This window comes from Plectropomus leopardus, chromosome 9 (genome assembly GCF_008729295.1).
Source record: "Plectropomus leopardus isolate mb chromosome 9, YSFRI_Pleo_2.0, whole genome shotgun sequence".
Taxonomy (NCBI): Eukaryota; Metazoa; Chordata; class Actinopteri; order Perciformes; family Serranidae; genus Plectropomus; species Plectropomus leopardus.
This window is the reverse complement of record NC_056471.1, coordinates 9,126,847-9,148,416: the sequence shown is the minus strand read 5'-3', so window position 1 is coordinate 9,148,416 and position 21,570 is coordinate 9,126,847. Positions and strand designations below refer to the sequence as shown.

At 41.1% G+C, this 21,570-nt stretch overlaps 1 protein-coding gene across 1 annotated transcript; it reads right to left on the bottom strand.

The window, feature by feature from the left end:
* Positions 1–13,842: 13,842 nt before the first annotated feature.
* On the bottom strand, positions 13,843–21,351 carry LOC121948233 (transmembrane protein 182-like). The gene is made up of 5 exons (XM_042493574.1): positions 21,069–21,351; positions 18,775–18,898; positions 18,270–18,368; positions 16,959–17,096; positions 13,843–16,637 (listed from the first exon to the last, which is right to left on the bottom strand). Exons 1-5 carry the CDS (start codon positions 21,234–21,236, stop codon positions 16,417–16,419), a joined length of 750 nt encoding a protein of 249 aa, XP_042349508.1. The 5' UTR covers positions 21,237–21,351; the 3' UTR covers positions 13,843–16,416.
* Between the last annotated feature and the right edge of the window lie 219 nt (positions 21,352–21,570).

Genomic DNA, 21,570 nt, shown 5'->3' with positions numbered 1-21,570 from the left:
ATGCAACTTGGGGGTTTTCATTAATTTTCCTAAAAAAACTGAACTGATATTGTGGCAAATTCACCAAATTTAAAGACACAGAGCATTTCCATGTAAAATCATTTATTTCATTTGTTTGTAATTCATCATTTATTTATTTATCTCACTCTCAATACCATGTCATTGGAATGTATAGTAATTAAATGCAACCGCCAACTCACTGACAGTGTAAACTATTAACTAACACAAATCTCACAATATCCCACTGGCTCTGTGGATAGAGCAGGTGCCGCATGCACAGAGGTTATGTCCTCGCCGCAGTGGCCACAGGTTTGATTCTGGCCTCGGCCCTTTGCTGCATGTGGCCCCGTCTCTCTCCCCCTTTCAAGTCTACAATTTCTTACAAATTAAAGGCATAAAAAGCCACAGAAAAAAAATTATAACAAAACAATAACGAAAAGTTGGTTAAGTTTTTAAAAAGAAAAAAAACATATCTTACTTAAAGTTAGGAGAAGCTCATGGTTTGAGCTGAAATAATGTAACAGACTGTTCAATATTGTGTTACCCTCTTTAGTTGCCCTAGAGGTACTTTAGAGAAATTGAATTGAAATGCCGTGGAGAGAGGTGATGAAGAGAACATATATATACACTTAGATATCAACTATTATCCCCACCTAATTTTAGTGATAATCAAGTCTCCTCTGTAGTGGAACTAACATCATATTATGCATACTCTTATTGTGATGGCCCACCAGCAGATGGAGACATAACATACAGTGCTTTTTCGATGTATGTAACATTCATTCATTGTGCAAAAAAAGGAAAAAAACTTCAAAGCAGGGTAGATGTTTTGTACATCCTTACTTTGTCAATAAGGTGTAAGTCCAGTCATGATATCAGCAGAAATTAGCATGTTGGTTGATTAATTTTAAAGCCAGTATCAGCTGGTACTGATGACGTGACGATATCGTGCATCCCTATAGATCATGAATAAAAGAAACCAGCGTTTGGGAAATCCCACATTACATTTTCACAGTTTGTTGACCCTATTCATCTTCCCAGGACATTTTAGAGTAACATCAACTTAGTCCCTCTTTTTCTCCCAATGGACAAGAGTCTTTTTTCTCATGAGGACCACCTCTGTCTCTCTAAAATGGATGTCAACCACTCTGCCTCCATGAAAACTTTCTCTTTTTGTCTCACTTTCTCAATTCAGTTCATCGCTGCCTCTCTTTGCTCAAAATAAATAAAGTGGCTGAAAATAAATAAATAAATAGCACACTGTGTCTGTTTGTTTTCACTTTAAGTGTTGTTATGAGGTTACATTGCTTAAGTGTACTGCCTTTTTTTTTTTAGGTTGGCTGAAATTGTGACTTATGTCCTCCAAACAGACTGGCACAATAGGCACCATTCCATGGACAACTTTGACTTTTCCCTGTATCACCTACTCTGCCATGTGTGGTTTGCATAGACTGCATAGTCTATGGTGGTTTGTAACAGCAGCCCATGCACAAGATCTCCTGGTTGCTTTTTACAAGTTTTTTCATCCTTGTTTTGCATTTAAGCTCCGCTGTATAAGACGTAATTGGCTTAAATAATTAGCAAGATAAGGAACACCGAGGGCTGATGTAGGCTGTTTTCCTTTGACACAGATAAGAGTGGTGTGTAAGTCATGTAGTAATACATGCGTGATATGAATTTAACTTTTAATTATTATTGGTGAATGAATATTGAGCGGTTTGTTCACTCCACTTCTGATCAGCAATTTGTATCTGAGTGTAGTACTGTTTATATACAGTATTTGTAACAACAGCATTTCACTATATGCGCAAAATGATATTTAACACCAGATGGCTGAGCTGACTTTGTTACACTGAGTGAGCTGCTGTCACTGGTGCTGTTCAAAGCTAAACTGCCATGGTTTCAGGTGTTAGTGTTACATCTTCTTCAATACAGCATGACGGTCATGTTTGTAAATTATGGTCCCTTTTAGAGTAAAATGAACAAAGTGCAGACAGGGTATGTTTTAGGGTGTGGCTACATTGTTATTGACAAATTGCAACCATGTCTGTGTCCTCAAGTTCTGTCAGCTCCACCCACTTGTCTAAATATGGTCACTTCAACAAAGATGGTGATAGCCAAAATGCCAAAGTCGAGGCTTCAAAATGTTAGTCCATCATACGATCTACGGAAAAATTGATCACAGCCATTGTCTATGAATGTTTGATCAAAGCTCAAAGAAAAGTTTAGAATCAGTGCAATGACTCTCAGTGCCTATAATCTCAACACTAACACTTTTTGAAAAATCAGCAGCAGTATCTTTTAATAAAACCAAAAGCCTCAGGCCTTTTTTTCTTGGAGGACTGGCTTGGCTTTCTCACAAATTTTCCCAGTGCCAAAGACTGCTCTAACTGTAGTTTCAGAGCTAATATGACTACCACCTCTTTTTTTCCATTGCCATGTTGATAAAAGATAGTGTATCTGTCACCATGTGATATCTTGCCAAAACATCACCCGCATTAACCCTTCACACAGAGATCGAACAAATAAAAAAGAAACATGAAGACACTCAGAGTGAAAGTGGTCCTGCTTAGAAATGTACATGAGCTTTAACAGTATAGAAGAAATGATATCCTGTTCAAACACAGTGTAAATCACATGTTCTCTGTTTGTCTGGACCAAACCCTCTTAAAGGAAACCCTTTAATAAAAGAATTTCTCAGAGGTTTGTGTAGGGCGGAAGTTACTTGGGGCACCTCTGAGTGTACGGGGGTTAGCACAACAGCTCAGACCTCCTGCACTCTTTCATCTGGCTGTTTCAACATCCCTCCATCCCCTCCACTCCACTCTCTTAAACAAATCCTCTTCTTTATGACAACTTAACACACATACACACAGGGAGAGAGAGAGAGAGAGCCCCGGGGCAGAGCGGTGACCTATCAAGACTTTGACCCTGTGTGGGTGAAACAGTCAAAGTCCTCATGGACCCAGATGTCCTCTTGGCTTCTAAAACCGCACAGTCTCTTCTTTACTTTCTTTTCTCCTCCTCTCTTCCGCGCTTGCTCTCCTTTCCCTGCAGCCCCTCTGGAGACTCAGTGATAACCAGGGTAGACGGGAGGAGGAAGGGAGCGGAGGAAAGAGGGATGGAGGGAAGGGGGTGGTGGTGAGAGGGAGTTGTGATGTCCCGACTCAGGGATATTTAATCCTCTCTGTGAGGGGCGAGCGTCTCTCTCCCTCTGTTTGGCTTTGGGAGATCAAAGAGGCAGTTCAGATCCTGGCGAGATCGCTCGCTCTCTCCTCCTGAGTGGACCAGAGACTCACACACACACACACACACACACACACACACACACACACACACACACTTAAGTACTTGGGGTGACTGGCGAGGACGTCGGTGGTGATGGTGGTAATGAGGCAGTGATTGATGGGACTTTATGCTTCTTTACTGCACTGTCTTAAACCGCCAGTATATGAGTGCGCTCCAAGTAAAATCAAATCTGTGTGCAGAAGAAAAATGGGCTGGTTAAGACAGAGAAGAAGACCCACATTTCAACAATATTATGTGATTTCCTCTTGGGTTGAATTTTAGCTTCATCTTCATCGAGTGAAACTGGTTTAAAAGTTAACTTTGCACTCCAGCATGCTCCCACTGTGACTCACAAGCTTCGTCTTTGGCACGGACACCATCAACCGAGCACACCTGGAGCTGCAGCCAGTAGAGTGGTATTTGAATTCATCTGTATAAAAGCATACCAATTGCAGTTTTGTTTTGGAGTATACTGTTGACTTTAGTCCATAACCGTGATGTTAATGTGGACACATTTAAAAATGCATCTTTTTTTTTTTGCTCTGCCCCTCAGCCCACACTAAGATAAGTCATAAAGCAGACACAGATAGTTTTCAAAGTTTTCTCCAAAATGAGAACATTAGAAAACTCTGGTCTCACACTGAAATTTCTAAGGGTAAAGTAAAGTTTAAGATGCACGATTGTCATGATTTATCACTTTTGAGGAACTCAATTTTAAGAAAATGCAACAAAATTGGGACAGCCGAATGGTCTATAGGCTCGGACACACCCAACTTTAAATTTAAGAACTAGTGGTGACGAAAGTCAACTGTTGTCAAAAAGTTACACTTAAACACATTGCAAAGACGACAGCCAAAGGCCAACTATAAGGGGGTTTCCATTAACCCTCAAATTGCGCAAATTGAAATGGCCAATATAAGATATCAATGCATAATGGAAAAAAATTCGAAAAAACTCCCATTTATCGAAAAAACTCCCATTTATCGAATAAACGTTTTTACACTCGCATGAGGTGGTGTTTCAGGCGATTCGAAAAAGCCATATCTTGCAAAACTGCGATGGAAATACTTTTTTCACTTTTGAAAGTCATATGACGCTATGGCTATATGCTTGTTGGTAGGAATTGTCCCCCTCCACCTTGTTGCAGCAGGTGCTACAAGAGTGTTATTGCATCGCATAACTCTTCAAAAGTTGAGCGGATCATGTGGAAGTTCTGAATCTACAATTCCCCTGTGAAATCATGGACTATCACCTCCCAGAAATCGATCATACATGGCCGTTGCCATGTAAAAGGAGCTCGTCTTTCCATTATCGCTCGCATAACACACCCATGTCGCCTTCAATTGGAAATAATGACGACTTATTGCCAGAGGAGAAGTAGCGTAACATCCCTCACTGGAAACAGTCATCTCACAATTGTGTTTCATCGACATTTTGAAAATATCTAGCAAACAACAACAGAAGCTATTACAAACAGTTAAATGCTCAGTGGGTAAAATAATAACCTTACCATATATAAAGTTTGTTTTGATCTTGTGCCCATTTGACTTTAGCTGTTTTTTAAAACTTTCCTCACTTTCGTTTCTCTTCTCATGCACTGAGTTGAGCTGCCAATCAGCGTGATTTTATTCACAGATGGGCTACACCATCGCCCATTCAAAATGCTCTTTGTCATAATCAAGTTAAGTCAGATTAACTTGGTTTACTGAAGTTGCGAACACTTATCAAAAACAAGGTCGTTTCACTTGTCATTTTTAAGTTGCAACAACTTCACAAAATTAAGTAAATACATTTCCAGTAAACTTAATGCTAAATCATTAATTATAGTTATATATTTCCCCTTTTCAAGCCAATTGGTTTTAAAGATTATTTTAAGAAAGATCAACTTGTCAAATTTGACACTGTGATTACCCATCTTGGTGCAATAGGAATTTGAGGCTGATCAGTTATCTGTAGGTAGTGATTCGTAGGATCAGGTGTTATTCCTTGTAATTCCTCCAGTCTTGGCTCAGAATAAAATGTTAAGCAACTCTGTGAACGTCCTCATCAGAGGCAGAGCGCTTTATTGTTGGATGTAATAATGTTTTTTCTCACCTAATGCCTAAAACGAGTTTCACACCCATTGCAGCCTTGCCAAGTGTTTATAATATTACTTAAAAGATATTCTCTGAGTCATGAAGTGAGTACATTTCAGCGCTTTCTGTTTCATCACCCTGGAGGAGTTTGTTAACAGTGGGAGCTATAAACCATATAGCTGGCGATAACAAAAGTGATGATTCCAATGTTTCCTTCTATTTGTATTTTAATTTTAAACCAATCCCCTGAAACACACACACACACACACCCCTGCACATACACACAAATGTAAACCCACGGCTCCCCTGCCACTCGGCTTCTGAGGTTTGCAGGTCTCTGATAGGAAGCCTCTGAAATGGAAAAGAGATAAGAGTAAATAAACAAACAAATACAATAAAACCGAATTTGTGCTGGTTCAGTGCACACAGAGGGAGAGGGGGCGAGGGAAACGGAGGGAGTGCGCTCTGCAAGGCCTGACGACGAACCCCACAAAGATGCATTCTCAATAAAGCAAAGCAAGGTAAATACCTAAGTGAATTCATGCAACTTCCATTTATTCAGTGGAATCTGTAGAGACTGAGCACTGATAGAGAGAGACACCATTTGGCTCTCTAACAATGGAGCTATCAGTTACCGCCTCTGTGTTCCCTCGATATGATCTCCGTCCATTTTACACAACTGAATTGCTCCAAAAAAAAAAAAAAAAAGCATTTGATTTCCATCACAATGATGTTATATGGTGTTGTCAGCTAATTCTCAATGGCACAACAAGCTTCTCTTTCTTTCCTCGTGGAAACCTTAGCAGAGGAACCGCGCTAAAGCAAATGTTCTGCACAGCCAGTCTGCCTTTAAAGCAGTGCCACGGGCTTTGATGTGCGCCCACACCAACACGCCACTCCAACAGCCTTTCTTCTCAGATGTTGCTTAATTACACTATCATAGTCTGTTAATTACCTTATCAGTGCTGCATAATCCCATGGTCAGTGTTTGAACGGCATGTATCAAAGCAAAGCGAGTCTCTTTCATGTGTTTTTTTTTTCCTTTGGTCCTGATTAGTGAATTCAGTGGCTCCAAACTGAAATGTAAAGACGACAAGTTGTTTAGGAAAAGATCATGTTGAAGATGTTTCTTGGTAACTGTTTATTGCTGTGTTCTTCAATGCAACAACAGCACGGGCTGCCACACAGCCTACTGTACCGCTGGTGAGAACAGTCTTTGGGATTGGTCTTCGAATAGCAACCTCATAATTCAACTCTGTTTTGTTCATATAAACCAATACCACAAATCTCAAGTTGCCTCAGAGGGCTTTACAACATATAAAACTCTGTTATTGGACCCTCTCAACAGATACGGAAAAACTCCCCCCCAAAAAACTGTAACATGGGGAATAAAATGGAAGAAAAACCTAGAGGAGCAACCGAGGAAGGATCCTTCCCTACCAGGACAGACAGATGACAACAGGACTCAGAAAAGCTGCACGCAGTCACCATGACAGACTGTTGCCAGTGAAGAAATAATCATCAACTGAAGTTCCCATACTTACAGAAGAGTATCAGGGCAAGTGGAAAAAAACAAGAGGATGAGGATTTTTTAAAATATTTTGCATTCTGAAAATAAAGTTGAGATGTTTTTAATTATTTATATTTTTTTCATTTCAAGAACAATCTCAAAATGTTGAGAATGAAGTCTAAAAAAATTGTACTTCAGAATTGGTTTCAGTAACAAATAAATGCTTTTTCTTTTAGTGCATAAAACACAGTGTGGTAATAAGTATAAAGATTTTGACAAGACTGTACTGTAAATTGCATCTGTTTAGAAGGAGAAACCACATCAATTTGGAAAAGGTGGCTGCATCTGCGCAAATTGAAATATCTGGTATTGGACAGATGTAAGGGTATCAATGGTTACACCTGCGTGCAATAAAGAGAGGAAATTCGGTATCACAAGACACAATGTGATGGACCAAAGGAGCAGATTTCGACATATCAATTTATTTTATCTATTATTTTTGACATTCTTTCAAAAAAAGAAAAACCCTCCTCTAATTTAATTTGTCTTATGTCTGGCACTAATACTGACAGTTTGACTTAATTCTTGACATTTTTACTTTATTTATATAAACAGCTGGTTTTGCTTTTTCTTTATGTACGGTTTAAACAAATAAACAAAATGCTAATTACTGAGCTTCAGAGCTGTATGTGTAGCTGTAGCTCTTGTCTTTTTAAATTTGACTTTAAAGTGCAGGCTCGCTGTCTCCAGTTTTACTAACCTTGTTAACCCTTGTTAACCCACTCCAGCTCTGTACTTGATCCACAGGCATGACATAGCCTATATTAAATTTTGCATCTTGGAAATAATATTTATCAAACATAATTGTCCTATTTCCCAACATATATAACTCTCAACAGTTACTGACATGCTGCTAGTACCCTGTTGAGCCCTGTTGTCCATGAAATTTAGGAGTTAAAGGGCCAAAGTCGAAGAGCAGATATAAAATCTAAATTTATGATGTCTTCTCTCACAGTCTCAATGTTGTTGATTTGGAACCATAATGTGACGGCAAACACATCCTGTCTGGCATCTGTATGTTTACCTCGAGTGCATCTGATGTGTTGCATATGTGTCGATTTTTATCGCCGTGCAACTCTGTTTGGATGCGAAGACGATAATTAAGAAATAATTGCAGGGGCTAGTGAAATGTTTCTCAAGCGTGGAAGATGCATGCCTAAATGTTAATTCCACTCAGAATATGTTAACGTATGCACAGATGTTAATGTAGACTGCACGGTGGGCTCTTGTGTTGTGCACCTCAGTGCTTTCCCAGCGCGCATGTGTTCTTCCCCTCAGCTCTGCCGGCAGCCTACTGGATCTGTCAACTTGGGGAAAATTTCCATTTTGCAGCTAACTCTGCAGCCGTTTGATGGATACGTCTTGCCGACTTTTATCTCTTGGTGCGTCTGCAAACTAATTAATATTTTTTTTCTCTCCCTCTCTCTCTCTCTACCCTTCAGGCAAATATTTGTTTCCTCAGAAGTGAGCGTGGGCAAACCTTCCTCACAGCTCCATATGCTGCCAGCTGCCAATCAAGTGGGCTGGAACCCTGAAACTAATCGCAACCCCCTCCTCTCTCCTCTGTCTCCTCTTCCTCTCCTTCAGCAGAAATGAAAGAAGTCGGGGGGAGGAGTGGTGTGTGTGTGTGTGTGTGTGTGTGTGTGTAGGGGGGATGTTAAAGGAAAATAAAGACATACAGTAGAGAAGAAGAAAAGGGATGGTTGAGACACAAGCCCAAAGCAGTGTCTCCTCTGCTCTGTCTGTCCACGCAGAGCTCTTCATGCCTGTCTCTGTGTTAAGCTCTTTGTTTTTTTTTTTTTATTTCTTTATTTGTTGTTCAAATGGATTGTACTGTATCTGCACTGGATTTGGTTTGTTTGCCAGACAGCTCCAAGAGTGAACAGTGCATGTAAACAGTAATTTGTGTGTGTGTGTGTGTGTGTGTGTGTCCTACCCAGGTACTAGTAGTGTGTGTGCCAGGGCTAAAACGCAAACACACAGCAAAAACTGCTTTACATCCATCTGCAGATAACCTTACATTCACACCCTGTGCGGACCTGGCCAATCACAGCATAGAGTGGCCGTGCTTATCAGATTTTGTGTTTGAAGAAAGCTACTAAAATGGTCCCCCGATCCCACTGTAAGAAAGTTGATTTGAGATGTTGTGAAATGGTCTGACAAGCACTTTGTCAGCATCATACTGAGGCCTTCGCTTTGACCAAATGACTTCAGTTCCTAAATGGAAAAACATGTAGTATAGGCCAAAAGCACACAATATGCTAACATTTACAGCAAAATCATTTTCGAAAATAAATATAAAGACGGAAGCTATGAAAACTGTACGCTGTATTTTATGATCACTGTTTTAAACAAGTTTTCAGCAGCAGCAGCTTCCGCCTAGTGTGGTGAGTGCCAATAAATCCAAACACAGAGCAGCACCTTGCCAGTTCTGCAGCCCTTTGGCATCGCCGCTATCTGAACCTCACCTCACCAGTCCATTGAATTTCCCTGCCAAGCTGATTTCATTTACTTTACCTGCAGTATTTACTTTCTTAAGACTACACACACTGTTTTATAGCAGCAGAAACAACAGCTGGTGAATGTGCTATTCAGTGGTTTGAACAATGTGGACAATACACAGGAATGTTTGCACCCTCTCTCAGAAGACAGAGTAAATGACATAATGTCCTCCACTAATGAGATACTGTTGTATCATGTCCTGCTCTGTAGGCGAGTCCAACTGTATACTCATCAGCCACACACGCACACACATACACACACACCTCTTTACTGTTTCCCTCCTGCTATCATGAGATGTGTGTGTAAGTGATCCTGTCTTTGTGAGGTTAATTGAAGGCAGGAGCTCTGACTGTCTGAGACATAATCTGTCTGCATGAACAGTGTGCTTGCATGCGTATGTGTGTGTGTGTGTGTGTGTGTGTGTGTGTGTGTGTGTGTGCGTGTGTGTGTGTGTGTGTGTGTTTAAGGAGAGGGATGTCTTTAATAAGACTGTACTAGTTATTTATACAAAAACAGAAAAAGAAACACACTGAAACTCCTCTTTATTCCTCCACCTGCTCTCTCTCTACCTCAACTAACCCCCAGTACAGATTAGTGGTGTGTGTGTGTGTGTGTGTGTGTCTGTGTGTGTCTGTGTGTTAGGGGGGTGCCGAGGCTGTTTCTGGGGATTTGGGGTGTACAAAAGAAAGAAAAAAAGCAAAGAGTGATGCCATAAGGCTTGCTATTCTCTCATATCAGCTCTTATTATCAGTCATTTTTTGACAGGACAAAAACCTTTATCTGGGAGAAACTGTGTCCGTCTGGCCGTCTCAGGAGCACACACACACACACACACACACACACACACACATTTTCTTTTTTTCAAGCCATGCTCGGGGCCCAGCAGACTGGGGTTCACACACACACAGAGCAGGTAATCGGCTCACTAGTAGAGTTAAGGGGTTAGAGAAAGGACGTAAAGAGCTCTCACCAAGTGTACCCCCCTCCCCCCTTTGACTGGATTAGAGCCCACCAGAATTCAGTCCAGGTGCTCTGGGGGACCGAGGGGTGAGGGGGTCCACGTAGGGTTAATTTTCCCTACCTAGTGTGAGACCACATCCCGCTGTTTGCTGTCTGACACATCACATACACGGGACCTTTAGCAAACACTGGAAATTAGCAGCGAATAATGCAGCCATGCTTGGAAACACAGATCTACATCCAGCACACACTCATTACCCCTAATCAACAAGACGTATGCTCTTTGGGTCTGTTGGGGTTAATTTGCAGACCATTCATTACTTTATTATCATGTCATGTCTTTATTCACATGATGCTCACTCTGCCATATGCATAATATTATAACGCCATAATTGCTGACACTTCAAGTGCAAGATTATTTCTTCCTTAAATGAAGTGATAGTGTGTTTCCATTGTTGTGGATGACAGGGGAGGAGACATAAGAGTTAATTAACTATGATTAGAAAGAGCTGCAGTCACTGAACAAGCTGAGGTTCTAGCTTGATACTCTGCTCAGTAATTGCTTCCTTTCCTTTCCTTCACTTTTCTCTCCTTTTCCACTCGCGGCTCCCTGTATTTTTCTCCTTCTGTCCATCCATCCATGGGAGATGTTGTTCTCAAAGAGGAGAGCTGGAGAGCCCCCTGCTGGCTGATTGTGGCAGTTCAGCCACAGCCAAGCGGACCAGTTACCAACTATTGATCAGTCAAATGTTCGGAAAGAGTACAATTTTCATGAATTAAAGACCATAACATGTAATTGGCCATCAATGTGTCTTCTAGATTTTAGGTATTTGCAAACTCTGCAAAAGTACCCAGATAACTCAGGATCTGGACCATGACTTTCCTCCTCGGATGGTATCAGGTAATGGCCACATTGACTTCTCACCCCATGAGATGTAAGGATTAAAGGGACAGTTCACCCCCAAATCAATAATGCATATTTTTCCTATTACCCGTAGTGCTACTTATTAATGTAGACTGTTTTGGTGTGAGTTGCAGAGTGTTGGAGATATCGGCTGTAGAGATATTTGCTTACTCTGCAATCTAATGGAACCAGATGGCACTCGGCTTGCGGGGGCTCAATGCACCAAAAATGTACATTTGAAAAACTCATCTGCCATGTCTCTTTCCGGAAATCATGACCTGGTTACTTAAGATAATCCACAGACCTTGTTGTGAGCAGTTTAATGCATGTATCACTGCGCAGAAGGAATCGTGTATCTACTGGTCGCTCACCTGGCACCGAGTTAGCTAATGTTACAGCTCAGCAGAAGGAGCCTCAGCTTGTCCAATAATATATGCACACGTCCTTTAGGGCAGTGATACCATTGAAAGAAAATAGTTCCTACATGAAACTGCTCAATGTCTTGAGTAACCTGGTTTCTGGGGAAAAAAGCATTGCTGTTGAGTTTTGTCACTTTTTTTTGTGGCTGAGTGCTATCTAGTTTCAGTTCAGGAGAAAACACAGACATCTCTATGGCTGTAATCTCCACCACTCGCTCCACAACAACTTACATTAATGAACAGCACAACGGGTAAGAGATAAAATATGTTTTTGATTTTTGGGTGACCTGTCTCTAAGTATGGGGAATTTTGCTCTGAATAGTCAAGGGGCCCAAATAATAATTCTAAGGATTAACGTGACCTCTGACCTTTTCTCACACAAGCCAATATTTCACCAAATGCAGAAAACATCTAAATGGCAGATCTCTATGATTGTCATTTAGAGTTTTTCAGCTGGACCACCATGCAGACAGAGATATGGAAACAGATAAGTTGCAACAAAAAAGTTATTTATTTAACAAAGTAAGTTTCTGGAGGGGGGCGGAGGCTTGGCTGAGTTCTGGGGGGACAAGAAGACTTCAGAGGGGTTTCCTGTGTTGCAGAGTTTCTTTGTGAGGCGACAGGAGGGGAAAAAACTGAGCCCTAACAATGATATCTGTTGACCACGTTAATGCTCCTGAGAATTAACCTACCCACCCTCAGTACAAACATTTTAGCCTCATCACTAAGAATAACTATTCCCCAAGCCAACATTGCTTTGGCAGTTCTATGCCGATAAACTTCATATCTCTGTGAAAGAGGCAGCTGTGCATTGCTCCTTAAATTCTGCAATGAGAAGCATCCAGGACTGTGTGCCATGTAGTGGATAAAATAGTCCCAAGTAATAATTGTGAGTTACAAGGAATGTCAGCGACAGGCGCATCATTGGCATCTCATTTACCACCGCTGGCCTATTTGTGACTATACATCATGCTTTAGCTTTGACTGAGCTGCTGCCAGTGGCTGTCAGTGGTCTTATTTTGGCAGTCGCATGGCTGCATGAAGAGAAAATCAAACTGAGCAGACAGAACTCAAGGCTCATTCAACACCTCCTCTGTGAGGCAACAGTGCTAACCACCGAGCCACTCATGTGACCAGTGTGTGTTGCGCTAAATATTACCACCTGCAGTTCACCGCTCAGTGTCTCAACAGCAACTGACAATTCAACTCCTTTTCGTGTCGACAGTTCAACTGACACTACAACTCCTTTCAGTGCTCATACGTCAGCCGACACTTTTAGGACCTTTATTCAAACCCAACAGTAATTCTCAAAACAAAATTTCGTTTTAGGGTTTTTAACTACAATTGTCTAGCTGAAGTGAACTCATGTACACAGTCAGAACATGGGGCCTTTTCTGGTTATTGTTGCTTCATCTCCTGCTTTTTGCATAATATGATCTTTTGAATAATCTTTTACTTTTACCGTTCAGCCAGCAGATGCTTTTAACAACTTAAAGGGTCAGTTCACCCAAATCACAACAAACAATATTTTCTCACTCACCTTACATTCATTCATTCATTTAGTAAATGTAAATTTTCCCCTACCTAAATCTGAATCAAATCTTCCATTTTACCCATTTTACCAGGAGAGTAACATTACTCATCGCACTTCGACACCCGCACGGCTACTGGAAGTGGCAATTCAGACAATGATGAGTTTTTTTTAAATGCCATTTAAGTGAAGCACAAACCACATTCTATTTGTCACATTTTTTGGTAAGATGGCAGTAATTTCAGAGACAGATATTTAAAACAATCCCTCTTGTATGTTGCTGAATTTTTTTTCTGTATCTTTAAACTGCAGATTTATCTCTCAATCAGCTCTGCTGCTATTTCAGTGGCATACCTCAGATTCTTCAGATGAATATTTGCGTTTTCTTCTTTTTATCTCTTTTTTTTCTCTTTCTTTTTAAATCTGTCTCACTGCCTGAAGGCTCCTTCAGATCAGGAGTGGAGTGTTTTCCTGTGGTTGAAATGTTATCAGATTACAACTCACATATGAGATTTCCCTTCTTATAAGAACAAAGAGGAGCTCTTGTAGACGTTTATAGACTTTTATTTTTTTTATTTTTTTATTTTATTGAAACACATTTATTTAAACACTTAAGAAGAATAAGAGTATACTTTATCATGAAAGCGTCAAAATATTAAAACTATTCTTGCAAGGCAGACAAATCTGTGACGATTACCATAATAAATGTAAATAAAATGACATATTAAATTACCAATAACAATCATGTAAAAGAATACAATGTACCAAAGTTGGAGCCTCTGGTATCACACACAACACAGTAAACTCAGCTGACCTTTAGCATTCGGTGGCTGTGGTGCTAAATCAGAGCATTACACTCTGACACAGCGTCTTCCATGTACATAAGTCAGATCAGGGTCAGCAGTGCATGTGCAGTTAAAAATACAGAATATTTCAATAATTAACGTTCTGGACAGTTTGATCACAGCATGTGTGTACGTATGTGTGTGATTGAATGTGTGTTTCTATGTGTTTGATCAGTGAGGTCTTTGAAGCAAACATGCCCCCCCCCCACCACCTCTCCTGTTCCACAGTGGAGCAGATGAAAGTGGATATGTGTGACTGAGAGTCCACCCGCTTGTTTCCACACGCCGCCCATTCAGACCAATAAAAAATCAGGATGATCTAATATTGAAGCAGTTATGATACAATCACGTCCTATTTCGATAACACCCAGGGAAAATAAAAACAGTCATAATTGTGCAGGCCGTTATGTATGTGTGAGTCAATAAATGGGCGGGGTGTTTTCTGAATTCCTGAATTGAAAGTTTCTGGACACATGTTGGGTGGGACAGAGACAAATAACAGTGTGAGGCAGAGCAGAGAAAGCAGAAAGATTTCAATGAGGGAGTGAAATGTGATTGTGGTGAAGGAGGCAGGTGGCCGGCCTGCTGTACACCAACCAAGCCCACAAACAGCTGTTCATTTCTCAAAACCCCCTTGTGCCCCCATACACGCATCAATTCTCTCTCTATCCCCTCCTATATGCACCCCTCTCCAGCTCCATCCCCGCCCTCGATCCAAACTCACCATTTCTGTCTCCAGTCCATCCAGCCGTTCCTCCCTCCCACCTCACTCCTCGCTCCAGCTAGCCTACTTTGATCGTGTGCCAAAATCAGGACAGGGGACGCAGCTGGTTCACCCATACATTTCTCACCTTCCACTCTATGGCCTCATCGTTTGCAGCTTTAGTAAGAAAATAAATAATTAATTGATAAAAAAATAAAATAAAATAAAATAAAGCTACCAGTAGTATGATGGTAGGATGAAGCCGAGTGAAGTATTTAAATTCAAACAACTAGACATTTCTCACCTTCTACTCTATGGCCTCATCATTTGCAGCTTTAATTAAAAAATAAAATAAAATAAAACAAAATAAAGCTATCAGTAGTATGATGGTAGGGTGAAACTGAGTGGAGGAAATATTTGTATTCACACTTTTAGAGAAATGTCCTGTCACATCATATGTTGCTACTTAAAGGAATACTTCACCCCTGAAATGATTACTTGTGTATCAATTCCTGAACCTGTGTTACTTTGTATCTGTGAAGAAACCAATGCAGCCAGCCCCCCAATGTGGCTGGCGGCAGTGCAGTTCATAAACCCCGCCCACTCCATATTAGCAGATGGGACATGGGCCAAACTAAAAACTCAAAGTACACATCAAATACATTTTCGGTTTCTTTCATTTTAGGCAGTTTTCATTATGCTGAAATTATGATTGACAGTTTTTTTAACAATCACTGTGCTCTGGCTCAGTGGCGATGCTTGCGATTGGCTGGACGTTTGTATGGGTGAAAACTTGATACTGCTGAGATCGCGACAACGTACTCTGGTTTCCAATGACATCACCAGCACAAGATGGCACAGCCGAATCCTGAATATATTAACAGCTTTTGTACAGTAGGAGGAAAATTAGATGTGCTATCCGTTTTTATATGCAGTTTATGACCTCAAAGGTGAACAAAGAACAAAAAAATAAAGAAAATTTTTGATGAGTTGAAGTCAAATGGGCCTGTGTTTAAAAGCTAAATTATATCAAAACCCTTGTGTACAAACTCACACACAACTCCTGTGTTCAGTGAGGAAAAATGACTATACGACTCGATAAAAAAGACTTGTATTGAACTGCAAGAGTCTGTAAAGTTTATAAATGGATGTTTGGATATAGTGTTGTTGTCAAACATGGACCCAAATGACTTCAATTAATCAAGAATTTTTCCTGGTTTTGGATGCTTTGTTGTCCAGAGGCGTGCGAGAAAAACAAAATTTTCCTCATAAATTCATCATATCACTGGATGAGTAACTAATCCTAAAGTAGACCTTTAATATCAGTATCATATCCATATCACACCACATTAATCCCATAACGTGTACTCTTTAATGGTGGTATTATTATTCTGTAGTAATTAGGGTTAGGTTTTTATTTAAATAAAGCAAAGCAAGTTATAGAAAACTGAAAATGAGTGTCTCTGACTGCATCCTATGCTTGGCATCCAAATGGTGGTGCTGTAATACTGATCATGTCTTTCCATAACAGAATGTACATCCCACAACTGTGCTGATGAGTCCCAGTGCAGGACATAAAAAGGTCAGTCCTTTCTTCCCCTACAGGCAACACGGCGAGCTCACTTGCTGCTGTACAGCGCACGGCCCACCAGCATGAAGACCATCCCAGAGATGAGCTCCAGAGGCACGCCGGCAGCCGCCACCATGAACGACAGCCCGTAGAGCACTGAAACCTGTGCATGTGGGCACGCCTCTCCTCTCTCCTGCAGGACGTAACGCTTCACCTCCATCACCTCCATCCACAGAACGTAGAGCAGCAGCATGAACAGGATCAAGCAGGCTGGGGAATGTGATTTGCAGAGTATCAGAGAGACACAGATATCACTGCTGTGAGTAACACCAGAGGAATGCAGCTCCTACTCATCTCTACTGTTACCACGGCAGCAGTGTTTAAACATGCTGTTGTTATAGCGACAGTCCTGCAGAGTGACATCTGCTGCTCCGTGTGTTTGTCATGTGACAGGTATGGACAGCTGACAGCAGCGCTGGCTGCAACATGTGTTTGTGTCTGTGCATTCACCTACTCCCCTGGCACTGTATTTCACGCTGCAGACAGACACCACGGTTATGAACTCCTCTCATGAACACAGACTATATTTACCAGCAATGATGAGGAAAGCACCGCCCAGCTTGTACAGTCTGTGGCTGATGAAGGGGACGCCGCAGACCAAGAGGAGGCCTCCAGTTAGAGCTGCGACCAGGCCGAGGACTAACAGCACGGTCCAGAAACCCCGAAACACTGCAAGAAATCCGACCAAGCCACAATCAGAGCACCTACTCATCCATATACATAAATATAGCACGGCAAGTGAGTGTTTGCACCCGGGCCACAATTATCACTGAGGTCATGTTGACAGTATTATTTTTTTTTTTTTTAGCTTTTTGCAAGTTTGGCCAACCTGAGGGGAAATGACATTCTACAGTTGGAGAAATAGCTTGACATTTTGCGAAATAACAATTACATGAGAATAGTGATAGCCTAACTCTCATATTTCATATATTATAGTCTATTTTTAAATACCTTATGAAGCTACAGCCAGGAGATGGTTAGCATCTCTTTCAGACTAGAAGCGGGAGAAAATAGCTCTAAAAATAATGAGTGCCTATCAAGCCTGGTAAATGAACTTACTACAACATATTTGTTCTTTTAAATATATACAAAATCTGAAGTGTGGCAACAAATTGTGGTTTCAAAGAGAGCTGTATGCCAGACTATTTCTTGGCCGGGTGCAGTGACTTTTTGAACACATATTTAACATAATGAGCTTTAAAGCCTTTACAAGAAGAATGAAGAATGAACGACACGACAAGCATTCGCCAGCCCAGTTTTGCACAAAAACAATGCATACCAGTAATGATGGGAAGTGGAGACAGTTGCAACACTTCAGGATGAAGCACTCTGGTGCACATAGATTTGTATGCAGTAACGTGAATTTGCAAGCGGGATCCTGTTGTTGCACAGCGGCGTCTGGCAGTCTGAGTAAACTTGGTGTAGAGCTACTAGCTAAGCTACTGTTCTACTGAGTTTCCTTTTAGTGAAATGTTCTGAATTTGTGTTTATGTGTGTGAGTGATTGTAAAAAAAAAAAAAAAAAAAAAAAAAAAAATATGCTTGTGGGTGTGTATGTACATATTTGGGTGTAAGGCCAACACCTCCAGAACAGCTTCAGCATATCTTGGTGTTGATTACAAATCTGTGAAACCACCAAAGCAATAAACCACCCAGAGATATGACCTCATTTGATGTTTTTATGATTGCATTGGAGTTGGAATTTAGTCAAACATCTACACCATAGCATCACTTTCATCAAACCATGCATACCCTGCACAGAAGCATCTGCACTTCCAGTGTTATTTTAGCTCCATGTGTTCAGATGTTTCACCTGTCTGTGTGGGTGTGTTGAGTGAGTTACCTGCTGCAGTATCATAACTTGGATGAGGCACCTGTCCAAGTGCGACAGGCAAAGGGAAGAGGTAACCATGGATACAGACCTTGGATTCTGGTTGGTTTGCTACATGAGAAAGAAAAAGTCTTTAAGGCTCAAAAGGGTAAAAAAAAAACCACACACACACACACACACACACACACACACACACACACACACACACACACACACACACACACACACACACACACACACACACACACACACACACACACAAAAACAACAACGTGGTTCTAAAAAACCCACACAAGCAAAATTTAGAGAAAAGCAAAAAAAAACACCCCACAAACTGAAATAAATGCCAACACATTCTTCCTCCTGTATATTTTCTGTCAAATATCCAAATTATAGACATTTGTCTTTGCTGCATTTGTGAGCGTGTCAAGCAGACCACACTGCCGAGCAAGAGACATGCAACCACACTGGACAAACCCCAACAAAAACTTTTTGCCGCCGTAGAAGGCGTACATACTGAAGAGAGTGGCCAGGACTGCATGTGTAGTGGGCTCCACCTGAAACACACATCTCCAGAAGAAGCCCTCGTGGTGCAGAGTGAGAGGTGGAGGAGAGGCAGTGACGGTTTCCACTGACTGGATCTAAACGAGAAAAAGAGACAGATTGACATCAGCGCACAAACAGAGAGACGGACACTGAATGTCTGAAGATGGATGGACCCTAATGTGTGTCAGCTCTGTCATCACGTGTCTGTTAGCCGCTCTGTGTGATTCTGTACTCCAGCGGAGCCACGGCATCAAACCTGGTTCTGATTATGGCCCGCTAGTCTGTGAGGTTTTCAAGGGGAACTTATGAAACACGCATGAGTGATACTCTCCATTTGCTTGTCAAAAACATGATTGATGGTGCTGAATAACACACAGCAACTTTAATCATCCTCTTTTATTGAAAATGAAAGACTTTGTTGTGCTGTGGCGGTTGGGAGGAGTTCACCGAGGGATCGGCTTTTATAAATATATCCCTTACTTTGCATTTTGTGGACTTTCTCACAAATGTGGCATGGAAGAATAAACGGGGAAATTAAAGGGGAAGTCCACTGAGTTTACACATGATGGTCAGCTGTGGAGTACTACACTGTGTGATGGCTCTGCAGGAGCTTTGTCTAGTCTGAATGATAATCCTGATGATATCATGACGTCGCTGTGTTTTAATTTTGTTAGCATGCTAATATTAGCATTTCACCCAAAGCGCTGCTGTACCCAAGTTAAGCCTCACAGAGCCAATACTGCAGTAAATTCCCTGTCTTGTAAACAAAATCAGTCCAGTAACCAAAAGACAATGTTGGCACTGTCCGTTTCGACTGTGGATATGTTATATTTGCACAGTTCATATGTATCATATAAACAATTTTACAGTTATGTAGCATATGAGCATGTACTGTATGTCCGTCAAGCTGCAGACCACTGTTTTGGACCAACAAACAACAAAACCAGTTGTAATTTAGCGAGTCATTACTGTGTTTCAATCAGCTTCTTAGGTACAAAAAGTGGTAACTTTTCATCGAGATATCGTTGCTTTTCCTGCTGGGACTTTGCCCACAAAACTGGGTAATTTGAGCCAAAACATGATCTTTACCAAACCATAACCATGTGGTTTTTCATGCCTAAACCTCACCAGACATTCACCACATTATTACTGAAATGTTAAGTTTCAAAAGATAGAGATGCATAATAACGTGCAAATGTAACGTGTCCGTGGTTTGCAGAAATGCCAACATTTATTCTGCCGATTGGGTTGAATAAAAAGCCTGCTTTACAAAATGATGTTTGGAAAACATTAGGGTTTACCAGACATAGGTGGCATTCACACAACAATACTTAATGCTCAGCTGGGATTTTCTGCTCAGATCCATTTTTTTGTTTGGCTGTTCACTTTGATTTTTAAATGTGGCCAATATCAGATTCTAGTGTGAACTGGTCACAGTCAAAAACAACACGTGATACTCATCAGCAGCTGATAACGATGACAAACGTTTAATTAGAGGTGGGAATTATGGAGGTGGAATCGTGTCCTGGATGACTTCACTGAAACTGATTTCATTCAGAATTTTCTACTTATTGCCACATTTTTTTATCACCTCTCCAAACAAGACACTACAGTGATGTAAAAGCTGCATTAATTCTGATTGACGGTTCAGACTTTGGCTGCACTGAAAAAAAATCTTACATGTATCCAATTTAGGACCACATATGGCAGTGGCCCAAATATAAATTGAAAAGATCAGAATTCACACTGCTGTTCACACTGTTATTTAAAAATCAGAAACGCTTGCGTTTATCAGACATAAAGGGTGTGACAAAAAGGTGCCACTGGATGCATTATGGGAAGTGTAGGATCCAGTGTTTTTGAAGCTTGATTCAACTAAAATTAAAAAAACAGTCAGGATGTCTTGACCTCCTGGTAGCTTGTTTTGCATTCATTCTTGTTTATATATGTTTCTCTGATCTGCAAGTCCAAATTATTTTGGTACTTCTTTAAATATCCTGTAGTGGCATAGCGTGCACACCAGCGTTTACACGACATCTGATCAGGTTCCACATTCATCTTTTTGTGGTTCTCACATGTGATGTTTCGGTAATTAAATTAATATACTGCTTTTTATTATAATATTATATAATTTATAATATACTGCTTATTATCTACATTTGTTTAGCAGGAGCTCACTGACTAACTCTGACAGTAAGCAGTGGGGTTTGTATTCAATGTATGTGTTTGTGTTTGTGAATGTGTGCACACATGTATCTGTCCTACCTCAGTCCCATTGGCATCTGTAATCAGAGTTGTTTTTGTCGGCCATGTATACGGTCCACAGTCGTCACTGGCCACCAGCCAGTAGTCTGTAGCAAAGGCAACAAAGAAACACAGAGTCCCTACTATCCCAAATATCCCCCCAGCCAAGGTCGCAGCTCCCACCCTCATAACTCCAGCCTAAAACCTCCTTCACTCCTCAGCTCTCAGTCTGCAGGTCAGTTAGTCCTCAGCTCCTCGCTGGTGTCCACTCTGCAGCCCCGTCCTAAAGAAAACAGTCGGGCTGTTCCGGCCACTCCCTGGCATGCTGGGAGCAGTGGGGAGAAGAGGCTCCTGTAACTGAGGGGGTCAGGCGGGGGGGACAAGAGTTATTTTAGGAAGCAGTAAGCTTGTCCTCGTCAAATTACCGGCGGGTGTGCTGCGTATTTATAAAAGAAACAAGGAGAGGCAGGAATGGCTTGTGTGTATAATGTGGACAGCGAGTATCAGCATTTATGACTGCAAG